The following is a 13,715-nucleotide window of genomic DNA, read 5'->3' on the forward strand; positions in this document are numbered from 1 at the left end:
GGCGCCTGGGTGGCTCAGTTGATTGAGCATCCAGCATTGGCTCAGGTCATGATCGCATGGTTTGTGGGTTCGAGTCTCGTGTCAGGCTTGGTGCTGATAGCTAGCACAGAGCCTGGAGCCTGTATTCAGATTCTGTGTGTCTCCCACTCTCTCTGACCCTCCCCTGCTCACATTCTCTCTCTCTCTCTCTCTCTCTCTCTCAAAAATAAACATTAAAAAATTAAAAAAATAAAAATAAAAGTATCTTTTATACATTTTTTGGTAACTTTTCAAGATTTTACCTCGTGCCTGGTACCTGCTTCTCATTGCCTCCCACTCCACATACAGAATAACAAACAAAACCCACAAAAAATCCTCCCATGGCTCCATGTTGCATACAGATGAAGTTAGACTTTCTTAGCATGGCACTTAGTGCCCCTGATGATGTGGTCCCAAATCTCCTGTTGAGCCTCATGCCAGCCATACTGAACCACCACATATTTCTTGACTCCATGCCCTATGATGTGTCCTATCCACCTATTCTATAGGATACATCATACTCACCTAGAATTCTCTATCCCTCTTTGTGCCAGATAACTTCAAGTCATCCTCCCAAACCCTGCTCAAACATCACCTCCTTGTTTGATGGTCCCTTCCCAGCAATCCCCCCCAGGCATAGCACATCTTCTCCTGAGCTCCCATGGTACACTGGGCAGCCGCTAGCACATGCTCATCATAATGGAGTCCTGCAAGAGCAGGACTGCGCCTCCTTTATCCCAGGTCCCCAGTGTCCCTCCGCACCGTGTCTGGGGGCAGAGCTGGCTTCCGTAAGGGTCTATCGCATGAGTCAAATGATAAACACATGCTGACCTGCTCTCAGGGGGTGTTTTAAAATGGGATCAAATAGAGTAGGTGAAAACATTTTGTCATTAAAAATGCAACCCAGGGTACCTTACATTTCTTACTGAGAGGTGGCAGATGCCTTTATTATGGACAAAGTACCACAGTACCAGGCCCTGGGTTCATGTCCTTGCACTGCCACTAACTAGCTGGGCAGAAGTCAGATCTCCCACTTAGGACCTCTCTTTTTTCACATGTGAAATGAGGCAGCATGAGGTTCCCTCTAGCTCTATAATGCTATCATTGGAGCCGGAGCTCTAACACAGGTTCTTTTCACACACAAAAGTAATGTTACTTGGTTAAGGGTTGAAAGAGACTTTGAAGGTCATTCAGTCCCACTCACAACCTGATGCCCGCATCCTCTGTACAGCCCTGCAAGTAGTTTAGCTGCTGCTGGAACAGTTCCCATGATGGGAGATCTACCTCCTAAGATGGCCCATTTTAAATATGGGCATTTGACTGATAAGAAGTCTTTCTCTTATGTCAAAAATCTGTCTGTGCATGACCCATATCCTTTACCCTAAGTAACCATTATCTCTCTGCTCCTATGGGTCACAGGGCGCTGGCTGTGGCACTGAGACACAAGGAAAGAAATGACAAAGAAACACTTAACCTGTGACTTGATCAACCAGGATTCGAGAGGTGATGATACGGCCATATTGCGAGAAAAGCTGCTCCAGTTCCTTCTGGGTCATGGTTTTGGGAAGGCCGCTAACGTAGAGGTTAGCATCCCTGATTGAGGCAGAGCTTGGACGGGCATATGAGACCTAGGAAAAGGCAAGAGGAGCTAAATCCATTATAGGCAACACCCTCCGAGTGGAGATGGAGTCAACACCTGAGATGACGCCCCCTCGTCTATCACTGGAACTCATGGTGTCAGTTTAAATAGCTCAGTAGTTCAGATTCTTCGCTACTCTTGTAATCGTAATATGAATCGGGAGAACTGCAACAGAGGGACAAAAGGAGAGTTGACGATAACTTAAAACAAATGCACAGATAAGGGTCTCTAAGTGCAGAACAAAATAGCTACTGTATGGCAGCTGTTAAATGCAGAACGACCCACGCACGGAACTCTGAAGATTTACCTCCTGGATGTGGGTGTATAGATGATTTACTGTATCCAACACGTAATAATCTTTGAATAAACCAAAAAAAAAAAGCTCCATGAAATTCTGCTCTGCAGATTTTTCTCCTTGCCATCCTCCCCACCCTCAAGTCCTCTGTCTTCAACATATTAAAGTGATCAGGTTCTCTGCAAGATTTTTTATGTCCCATCCTTTGTGTGTGTTGTTCCCAGAAGGTCTGCTCTCGCTGAATGACAAAGCGCTGTGAAATGGGGCTTCATGAACATCTGCTTGTGAAACTGGATACGTGACCTTGTCATAACATCTGCAAGAGCTGGGTGCCTTCTAATGCTGAGGGGGAGCAGATAAAACCACAATCAAGGAAAGGGGGGCAGAGGGGAAAGGAGGGAGGGAGAGGGCAGTGGAAGAAGGAAGCGAGCCTCGCGGATGGTTATAATAAGTTTGACTTTGTAAATTTGTCCTCCCAGATCTCTCAACTGTTTTTTTTTCCCCAAAAAGCTAACACAGAAGTGTAAACAGATCTGAAATTCCATCTGCAAGAAGCCAAATCTGTAGCAGTACACATAAGCAAAGCAAACCCCAGCAGTCATTAATTTTAGACTTTCATTTACTTATTTATTTATTTTTTAAGAAAACAACATCAGACATTTGAAATATAATTTACAGCTAGTCTAACAAAAGCACTTTCCTGCTAAAGCTATTTCTGGGGCGGTTATGGCTCAGAATAGATGATGAAAACAGTCATTTCAGAGCACATCTGACAATGTTGGACAGGAAGGGACCTATATGCCTTAGCATTTTTCAGCTGGGAGTCTTATTTAATCCATATAACCAATTTGCAGGATCTACTAAGACTCTGGGGGTGAGTGTGCATGTGCATGCATGTGTGTGTGTGTGTGTGTGTGTGTGTGTGCACGTGCAGTGCAAACACAAAAGCATGTGTACAAAAGAAATTGTACATGTTAAACTGGACCCTTGGCATCAAGAACTAAACCTCCAGCAGTGAGGGAGACCTTGCATCTGAGAAAGGGTCTGGCAGTGGACTGGGAGAAGAGGAATGAAGGATAAGCAGACCCCCTCACCCTTGGCACTCCCCCTTTCAATGACAGAGATGCCGGGTCCCTTTATTGGTTCCATGCCTAAAAATAGATGTTGACTCAACAGATAAAATGATGTGAGTGACTAATCTGCCTCTCTGGTCTCTTCCTGCTGATGGAGCAAGGCAGCCTGTCTGCAGCATCCTTCTAGAAACTCAGGGGTAGCCTTTGTAGGCTCTTTTCCAGCACAGGGCTGACAGGCAAAGGGACCTTTACGTGGAGTCCCTGGGGAGTGGGGCTGAAGGACCAAGAATCTCATGGGACTGCTTGGACAGAGCATCACTCCACCCAGGGCTCTCCTATCCCCATCCTTTACAGAACAGTCTTACAGATTATAATCTAGCAGAACTATTTTTGTAGACATGAGGGGGGAGCAGTAGGGACAAGGAAATAAAAACATTGTAGTGATATATTCATGGAAATGAGAGTTATCCGTCTCACCCCTGCCAATTATTGACAAATTAACTACCTGAATGACATTTGTGCTCCCCCAAAACATACCCTCCTACTTCTATGTCTTGTGGGGAAAATTTTCCCACCTACTTTGTCAGGCCCTAATCCTATTTTTCTTTAAGGCCCAGATCTAATGCCATCTTCTCTAGACAGCTTTCTCCCATCTTACCTCCCCCTAAAAAGCCCCCTAGCAGTGCTCTTCAATGAACTGTACCCACGGTACTTAACCCATTCGGACCTTGATTCACCATCTCTCTGTCAAGTCTGCTGGTCTCCTTAAGGTCATAGGTTGTGTGTGTGTGTGTGTGTGTGTGTGTGTGTGTGTGTGTGTGTATGATTCACGTTAGTGGCTCTAGCTCCCAGTATAGAGCCTGATACCTGCAGAATGCTCAACATCTAGTGAAAGAATAAGTGATCATACTCAAAGAACACACTGAATGATGTGGGTGTTAATGCCTCTAGGGTTAACTGCAGCTTGGACTCCTCTACTCAGGGGGATCACCGAGAGTTAAGCATCCAGAAGCATAGCTGTGTTTCCCTACTAAGCTAAGAGCTAAGGGGAAGGTTTCCTATTTCCCAGTGTCTGGGTTTGGAAGGTCTGAAAGAAGACTGTTCTAGGACTAGACATCACCTAGAGGCTTTCTCTTGGCAAACATTTCCTGAGGATCTACTATTAACCAGGCACAGTGCTGCATGCTGGGGATGCACAACAAGAAAGAACATGGAGTGGTCTCTTGCCCTAAAGGACTTCCAAGTCCAATGGGGACAAGAGACAACACACAGGAGCACCCAATAAACATGAATTGAATGGAAGAATGGTTCACATATGGACCAGTTATCACAATGCCCTATGATATGTGCTATTCCAGAGCTATATATATAGCTGGGACTGGAACACAGTGAAGGGGAGACTAATTTCCCTTTCAGTTAAGGGTTTTAAGGGCCAGGGAGAAGATAGAGCTGAGATGATGTGTAGTGGGGCCGGGGAATGGTGGCCTAATGATAGCCCTCTTCTGGTGTGAGAACAAATAAGATGATGAAGGTCAAGGGCTTAGTGTAGTGCCTGCTTGACACTCAATAAATACACAATGGATAATAATGACCTTGATACCCAATGGTCTGGGCAGCCAGAGCTGGGATAGAGAGGGGAGCAGGCTTAGGGCAGACCTGCTGGGGAAAAGAGGTAGACATTGTAAAGTCAATGACAGAACCACAACCATTTCCTCAAAAGAAGATTCTGACAGAGACAGAATCTTATCCAGGGAGAATTACTGCCACAGAGCAGTAACAAGTCCCAAAGGTGAACAGCAGCACCTTGATAATTCACCAAACCTAACCCTTCCTTAGTTTTTCTCCTCTATTTGGACACTTAAGTCTCTTGTTCTCTTAGTCTTCTGTTTAGGAAATCTGTAGAAGTAGGTGTGGGCAAAAATGACAGAAAAAAGGATCTCCCTACGTTTAATATCCAAATGCTCATCCTGGTATTTGTACTTTTCAAGTGTCTTCATACATTTATAAAATCCTAAGTGAGTGACTATAGGTATCAGGTCCTTTGTTAGGCTGAAACATTTCTCAAAAACTATCCACTTCTAGCCCCTGCAGCCAGCCAGCCATTGCTGGTTTGTTAACCCCACTAAACTAGTGGCCTAGAACCCAGGGCTTCCAATGCTAAAGGCAGCGCCCTGATGAATCCCATGTCTCAGCCCCTCAGCATCCTGCTCACTTCATTCATCCGGCATCTCTGAAGATAAGACTGGTATTTCTAGGCTGGCAGTGATCTTGCTCTGGAACTCAGAAAAAGCTGGGAATATGGAAGCTGCTCTTCTCTCTGGGTTAGGGTGGCCTGGAGGCAGGTGACTTTACAAATGACCTTGATAAAAGATTTGCAGTCCCTCCAAACTCCCCATCCCTGCAGCCTCATGGTAACCCCAACCCTCTGCAAGACAGTAAGTACAGCGTGGAGTTTATGAGCCCTGACTGTGGGCAGCCGCCGGCACTCACTGGCTATGTGACCTTGGGCAAGTAATTTGATCTTGATAAATCTCAGTTCCTCTACTGGTATAAAGGGGGACAATTCTCCTTTGATGGGCTACTGTAAAAAACTAAGATAATAGATTTAATATGGGTAGGACATTCCTACAATTTTGTAGACATTTAGTAAATATTATTATATTATTATTACACAATGAGTACTACAGGCTTTTGTGGGCAGTGTGGGACTCTAGCACCCACTGGGACATACCTTTCAATTTTGCCACAAACAAACATCTGGGATACCACCAGTGAGTGCCTATAGAGGCGCCACTTTCCTCCTCTGTCAGCCTGGTAGGGTCTGGGTGATCCTTTACCACTGCACTGCCATGAATTTCCTCTAGCACACGTACTTTCCATATCCACAGAGTAAAGTACTTCTCATTTTCCAATGTGACTTCACACGTCTGTTGTCAGTGATTCTCACGAGGTGGTGCAGCAAGCATTGTCATTCATCACAGGTGGGGCAGCGGGACCCCAGCTGGGGGCTGCCCCTCCCACACAGCACTCTCCCAGGTCCCTTCACCCGTTCACAGCCATAGGGGTTGGCCTGGGCAGGGCAGAGGCAACAGCATAGCCTGGGGGAAAGTGTCTCCTCAATCCTCTGGTGATCTCTTGCCCCTTGTCTAACCTGCCGTGGTACAGAAAAGGGAGAGGACTTGGAAAGCATGATAAAGGGTTTGGGGTGCTGGGAGGCTGGTAAGGTAAGAAAAGGCATCCTTTTCTGCTTTCGAAAGGTGCTCCTTTAATAAATACTGGCATTGGAAGATGCGAGTTCATTCATTCCTCTTCTTTTGAACACTTCCTGTCTGCTGGCCCGTGCTGGGTGCTTCAAGGACTCCATGGTCCAGTGAGGAAGGGGGAACTAAATAAGGTATGCAGTTCAGAGGGCTGTTCCTGGCAAGGGGTTACTCACATCCCACTTCCGGTGTTAGCTTCCATGTGCAGGGAGCCCCTTGGGGAGGCAGTCTAGGCCTCTTGGTACCCCTCACCTCCTCCTCTCCAGAGGAAGTACAGTGACCACTCTGAACAGGCTTCAGTACTGGCAACGGGCACAGGAGCCTCAGCCACTGCCCTCTTCCTCCCTTCTGGCAGCCAGATGCCAGATGGAAGTGCACTTTCTGTTCCAGGCTCTGTTCCATGGGAGCAGGCTCTGCTCTCATATGGGGAGGCCTGTGGGGTCACAGCACCTGTAATATAGTATGTCAATCTGTCAAAGTGTGGGGTTCTGTGTTAGGAGCCCACTGTGTTCAGAAAATCCATCCAGGACATAATTTGTATTAAAGGTGACCTTAGTATTCAATATGCTTTTCTCTTTTGTCTTATCTCTCAACTGGTTTACAGTGGTTTTACAGAATGTGGAAAACAAGGGCATCACTTGTTAGGTCCCTTCAAATCATAATAAGGATCTCTATCACTGAACTGGGTGCTTTCATGAGCTAGGCATTCTATTCACAAAACTGCTAATCTCTACAACTGTGGTTCATGGTACCTGGAAATAAAGGTGCCAGGTGCCATTGGTGACCCCAGCAGAAAGCACTGTCCTTGAAATCTGCTTCACAGAAGCCTGGTGCTGGAAGTGGCCTCAAAAGTTCTGGGCGAGATCCCAAATAGCTGGCCACGCACCTTACTTACACATAACATAGGAAGCTCACACTTCATGAGGTGTTCTACCCCATCACTGTCTATTGGCAAGTTCATGTTTCAACTGAGTTTAAACCTGTCTCTTCTATAGCTTCCATCCATCTCTTATTTCTATTCTAGCTCCAGACACTAGGAACATCCTTCCTGTTTTCATTACCCCTTCTCCTGTGAGTTTCTCTCATTGATAGGTGCAAGTTAGAGCATCAGGAAATGGTATTTTGAGACAGGCCATTCCAAGGAAGTTCTTGTTTATGCTACTTTAACATTGAGCATCTATTCTGGAATGGAAAACAGAAAAAGGTCAAAAGCAAGGGCTTTGGGGCTAGAAAGATATGGATTTAAATCCTGACCACTTATTAGCTGTGTAAGCTTGGGGCAAGTCACTTAACTTTTCTGAGCTGTATCACTGGAATAACCTAGTTTAGAAGCTTTCTAACAGAGCTCTTGGAGCATTAAGCAAGAGAATACACATAAGACTTCTAGGCACCATGCCTGACACATAGGCAGTGCTCAGTAAACACCGTAGCATAATTGCTATGGCCTTATGTGAAACACTGGTGGTACAGAGATGAAAACAGCCATCCCTGACATGTAGGACTATTAGTCTAGCAGAGGAGACACAGACAGAGACCAATCATTTCAAAAGATCAGGCTGCAGATTTTCCCCAATCTGTTGTAACACCCTACTCTGAGTGAGCACAAACTCCCCAGAGCATACAGATCCCTGGGGGATATTCATTCCAAAGAGACCAGGAAAATGGCAGCAGAGAACAGACTGGTGCTTCCAGGGCCTTCTAGGAGCAAACCCTTGCAGGTACCGCTGATTGCCACCTCCAGGAGCAGGTAGAGAAGAAAGAAGCCAGCTGCCTCCTAGAAACAACAGCTTTGATTGTGAGGATCGGCTTTCCCTGTGCCTGTGGCTGCAGCCCTGCCCACAGGCAGACCAGGTGTCTGCTTATGTGGCCCCACGCCTCATACTTCCCCCACCTGTCACCTGATACATGATTCTCTTTTATCAGGGGAAGACCTGATGGTAATGTTTCTAAAGAGCTCTGATCGTGCCACTTCTCCCTGTCCAAAGCCTTCAGTGGTTCTCCAACACCTTGTGATGGCTGTTCAAATCCCTCGTTTGAGCATTTGAGGCCCTCTGCGATCTGGGCCAGTTTCTCATCTCCTGCTAGCTGTCCATGTGCCCCATGCCTCAGTTCAATTTAAAAAGGTCAGTTTTCAGAATATGCACTTAAAGTTTCTACTTCCCTATCTTTATTCTTGCTATTTGTTCATCATCATGTCAAAATGAACTCCTGCTCATCCCTACAGACTCAGCCTGAATGCTGCCTCCTCTGAGAGGCCCAGATGCAAAGGACTGTTGTCTCAAACTTCACCGACGATATACATTTCCATGGCAGCAGCTATCATAGTGCCTCCCATTATGGAGTTTAAGAGTATCCAAGAATATCATGAGAGTATCTGGCCTACAGCAGGCAGGATAAATATTTCTATACAAAATGGTGTGGTGATGTATTAATATGCCTATGACTTTAACAAAGTCCATTCGATTCCAAGGGGGCTTACTTAGTACAAGGAAACTGCTGTCCATCTAGTGGTCTCCAGAAAGTAGAGATGTGCTAATGGTTTCATGGCCTGATTAGCGGAAAAGCTGGTCTCAGACTCAGATCTTGGGACACTCAGTCTTCTCACTAAACTGCAACTCCTGATCCTTGCTATATGAAAGACTGAGATGATTACGGTAGCCACCTGGGAGTACCATAATACTTCCTATGATACAAAGCCTCTATGTATGCTCCTGAGGCTTAGTAAGACTCAGACGCTTTCTTTACTTTTTTATGCATCTTTGAAGCATGTACATCTCTGAAACATGCAGATGGGAAAAAGTCTTCCCTTGTCATGTAATTTTCACCTTATGGACAACCCTATGCACTTTTGTCATCTTTCTGGGAAGCATTACTTGAGTACCCCACTATAAGCCATGATTCCCCATGAGATATTATTTGTTCCTTTTTCTAGATGACTAATTCCGGTTCAGTGAGATCAAGTACTTGTCCAAGGTCACATAGCTGAACTAAGACAAAGCTGGATATGACTCCAAGTTCTGGGATCTTTCCACTATGCCGAGCTAACGTGGACAGTGAAATAAAAGCTGTGTGCTTGGCACAAAATGCTACTTTCTCTGGAAAGTTATCAAGCTGACAAGATCACGCTACAATATTTTATTAGTTAGGTTGTTGCAGCTGGAAAGAACCATTCTGCAGATGAGGAAATGCATCCAGAGAAGTAAAGTAAGTTGCCCAAGGTCATTCTGGTAGTTTTTGACAGAGCTGGGACTTGACTGACTCTTCATCTTAACTCTTTTGAATGGACAACAAAAGGGAAGGGAAGAGGGATTGGCTCTATGATCTTTGACAGACAAACTGATTTGCCCTGGGGCTTCATGATAGCCACAGAGAAGAGACTCCTTATTCCCCATGGCCATGATGTTCTAGGCCAGCACCGTCCAATCAAACCTTCTGGGATCATGAAAATGTTCTAGATCTGTGGTGTTTGATATGGTGGCCACTAGCTACATGTGGCTACAGAGCACTTCAAAAATACCTGGCATGACTGAGGAACTAAACTCTTCTTTTGGCTTAATTTTAATTAAACTCCAATTTAAGCAACCGTATGTGGCTAGTGGCTACTATACTGGACAGAACAGTGGAAGCCCAGGAACCACCCAGAAATACAGAATCTCAGAGCTGAAAGGGACTCCAGTTTGGTATAGGAATCTCTGCTACATCACCTCTGATGACTCCGTTGAATGTCTCTAACAGAGACTCACTACTACCCAAGACAAATGCTCTACTCTGATGGCTGCATAGGGTCTCTTTCTAGATTCTTAAAATATAGATTTGAGCCTCAGAGTCACTGCAGACTTCTTTTCCCTTAGAGAACAAAATGCAACCATTGTGGGTAAATCTACGAGTACAGCATCATCTTTGCTGTCTTCCTCATTTGCCTCTGGACAACCCTTAGAATGTCAGGTCTCTTTAAAACGTGAGGCTGAAAATGGGACGCAGACACCAAGGACAGGTTGACCAGAGTGGACAAGAAAGCACCATTACTTCCTGTGATCTGGAATCTACAATTCTCCTAATGCAGCCAAGGTGCACTGGCTTTTTTAAAGCAGCTCACATCCTACTGTCACACTTGTAGACAACTAAAGCCCCCGTCCCATTCCACACATTTCTGAAAACCTATGTGTCCTCTTAACCTGCACCTGTCTGGTTTTCTTTTGTAATCCAGACCCAGGACACTGTGGACGACCTTCAAGAGATACTAGAATCATAACAGTCTCACTGGGCAGAGACAGCAGGGAAGCTCAAGTTCTCTCAAACTCCTACACCTGTATCTGAAATTATTCACTCAAAGGAAGTTAGCAGGGCACCGGGAAGCAGAGCAGGCAAATGGAAGCTCCCACCAGAGGGATAGAGCAGCCTGGTACACCTGGGGTAAACGAGTCTCCAGTTTCCACTGCTGTGGCTATGTGCCCTCTCTTGGGTCCTTGGGGATTCAGTGTTCCAGCCTCCCCTGCTGACCTTGGCGGGGAAGTGCTCCCACACTGCTCTGACTATAGCTGTAATGGGGGAGGAGAGAAAAATGCCTTTTTATTATTAATAAGACTGAGGGAGGCAGTCTATCATTTCTGGGTGGGGTGATACCCGTCAGCAAAAAATGATCTGCCAACTCGCTGGGAAGCATTAAGAGCAGTGATAGGAGAAATAATTGCTTATGCCGAGTGCAAAGAAAAGATGCTTCAGCGGAACAGAGGCCTTTAGCAAGGCAGGTGGATTGCGGGGCGAGGGAGGGAGGCTTAGTGCCCTAATGACCCCTGGCAAGAAGAAGAAGTGGGAGGGGCAAACTGGAACATACAAAACTCAACTGTGGAAAGATCCCCTGGAGGCACTGTTAGTGCTATTAGAAGAATAAAGTGAGAACAGAGAAATGGCTAAGCAGCATCACGGCACAGAGAGGCCGGAAGACAGGAGCTCAGTTTGTTTTCCTTCCCAGACAAGGGAAGTTTTTCCTTCTGAACAGCCCTCACTCGCACACACCTTCTCTTTCTCAGTCCTGCTCCCTCTGGAGCTGGGCTGCTGCCTTGTGATAAAGCTTCCCTCTGACTCTCACAGCCCTTCTCCTGACTGAATGCCAGCCCTCCTGGGTTCACTCCCAGGGGCAGAGGCAGCCTTTTGTCTCCTCCTCCCTGCTCCAGCCCTGGAACACTCACACCTCCAGCTTGCACAAGAGCTGTGCTCCGGGAATGTTTTTGTTAAAGTCATATTTTTATAATTTGAGTAATAGCTTAATGTAATTATTAGAAAAAGACAAGACATAAAATAATTTGTAAACCTGTAATGCAATGAGAAAAGGAAGGAAATATATAAAAACGTTAACAGTATTGAGTTGGGAATGGCTGATACTGCCTTCATTATACGATAATGTATTTTCCAAATTACTTATAAATAAGCATGCCTTGCTTTTAAAATGAGTAAAAAAAAGCTCCTAAAGAGCTAACAAAAATCAGTGTCTCAGGCTGACAGAAATCTACCACCGTAGCCTGCAAGCCGCTAGTTTCATCTGTCCGACACCCCAGGTGACACACCGTTGCCAGATGAGCCTTCTTGGAACTTTGCTTTGACCAAGTCCCTCTCCTGCTCAAACCCTGCACAGCTTTGGGCTCCCCACTCCTCCACCCCAAAGCACCTGGCAGGCCTGCAGCCCCACGAGCACCCTATCCCACTGCATTAGAGAAGATCCTCGGCATGTCTGTGCCCCCCACGAGACAGGAGCTTCTGGAGGCAGAGCAGTGAACACTTCTTTACTCCTCTGCTCCGAACTCAGGTTAAAAATCCAAACTGGTGCCCCACTACTCTGGAAGGTTTACCGGGCATGACCCCAAATCCTCAAATTCCACTCTGGATCACTTTTTACTGAAGGTTCTCAGTGTAACTTGAATATCAATCCAAATATTTTGTAAAGGTATCTCTTTTGAAGGTAGACACTACAGATATCTAATTTTCTTTGTTATAACTAATGTGACAAATCGCTGGACCACTACAGCTGGATTCGGTGGAGTGCTTCCTAGAAAGAGGCTGAAGTTACAGTGTGAATTCAGCAGCTGCTGTTTTAGAACCCACGGAGAGTGGAGAGGGCCCAGGACTGGGAAAGGCATCCACTGTGGGGTCAAGAAGCACCGCAAATCATTTCCCAGAACACACAGCCATTTCATTCAATGCATCCCAGAGTCTAACATGATCTTTGTTGGAGACAAGTGAGGAAAAAAGCTCAACAAAGAGCACTCCCAAAACTCTCAATAGGGCAAATCATCTCCACTGTGCTCAGAGTTGATAGCCTGAGAAAAGACCCAGTTTCCCAAGTGAAGTGCCAGGCTGGTCTGGCAGGCTCGACATGTAAGCCCATGGTCATGCCCATGCCTCTCTAACACACATGGTGGGAGAAACCTCAGGGCACTGCCATCTCCAGGTCACCTAAATCCCAGGACCTAGCACAGAGCCTGGAAAGCAGGGGTTCAAGAAGAAATGACTTGAGGTCAGGTCTGTCCCCAGGTTGATGGCAGAAGCCCCAGACCACAAGTCTGTTTACTGAAGAACTTGGAAGAACCACACAGTTTGTTTGCTTTTTATATCTCCTTCCCATGCCAGGGAGTATAATATGTGCATGCAGAGCCAAATACAGGCCCAAACAATCTCATAGAACACATGTGCTGCTGAGCAAACAGGCAGTGTGACCTTCCAACATTTATGACCTACTGCTAGAGTTATTTTCATAATACCTTTCTTTACTCCAAATCTCACATACCAACTGTGTGGTCCTGGGGAAGTCTCCTACCCTCTTTGGGCCTCAGTTTCCTCAACTGTACAAAGGAGTGAATAGTACCTTCCTATAGGGCTATCTTAAGAAGTAGAGTTAATAGGTAGACAGCATCTAGCCCTAGGGATGTTGCAAGGATTAAATCCTCTCAAGCATGTCAAAGGGTTAGAATACTGTTGGACACAGTAAATACTAAATATAAGGTAGCATTATATAACATCGTAATGTTATATTTTATATAATGCTACATAGTACTACACATTACTACATGCTACAGACTACTATAATTACCTCAGTATTGGCACACAGTCACATTATATCCACCTTACTAAAGGGACAATGAATAGTTGTTAATAGGAACCATCATTTGTGGGCACCTTCCACTAGGAGCCCAGTAATGAATCATTCACATCCAATAGGTGAAACAGTGCTTATGTATTCAAATTTGACTTTAGAAGCCACAAACTGCTTGCCCACAGGTCAACTATTAAGTTTTGTTTGACCTGACTGCTTATGCTTTAAAAATTTTAAGTTGGTTTCCAACCTTTACAAATTGAGAGGTTTGGCATAAAAAAAATCTAGATTTTGGTTTTTATTGAATAATTGGGAAATCTGGCAATGATCTTGGCTGAAACAA

The 13,715-nt window shown here is 45.4% G+C and overlaps 1 protein-coding gene across 4 annotated transcripts in view; it reads right to left on the reverse strand.

The window, feature by feature from the left end:
- Positions 1–13,715, reverse strand: part of ELAVL4 (ELAV like RNA binding protein 4) — a 90,833-nt gene that overhangs the window by 6,326 nt on the left and 70,792 nt on the right. For all 4 annotated transcript variants that reach the window (XM_029947514.1, XM_029947513.1, XM_029947515.1 and 1 more), the window contains exon 4: positions 1,493–1,646. In XM_029947514.1, the coding sequence (XP_029803374.1) occupies positions 1,493–1,646 (154 nt within the window). The remainder of the gene's footprint in view (positions 1–1,492; positions 1,647–13,715) is intronic.

The sequence above is a fragment of the Suricata suricatta genome, chromosome 8 (assembly GCF_006229205.1).
Source record: "Suricata suricatta isolate VVHF042 chromosome 8, meerkat_22Aug2017_6uvM2_HiC, whole genome shotgun sequence".
In the NCBI taxonomy this organism is placed as follows: Eukaryota; Metazoa; Chordata; class Mammalia; order Carnivora; family Herpestidae; genus Suricata; species Suricata suricatta.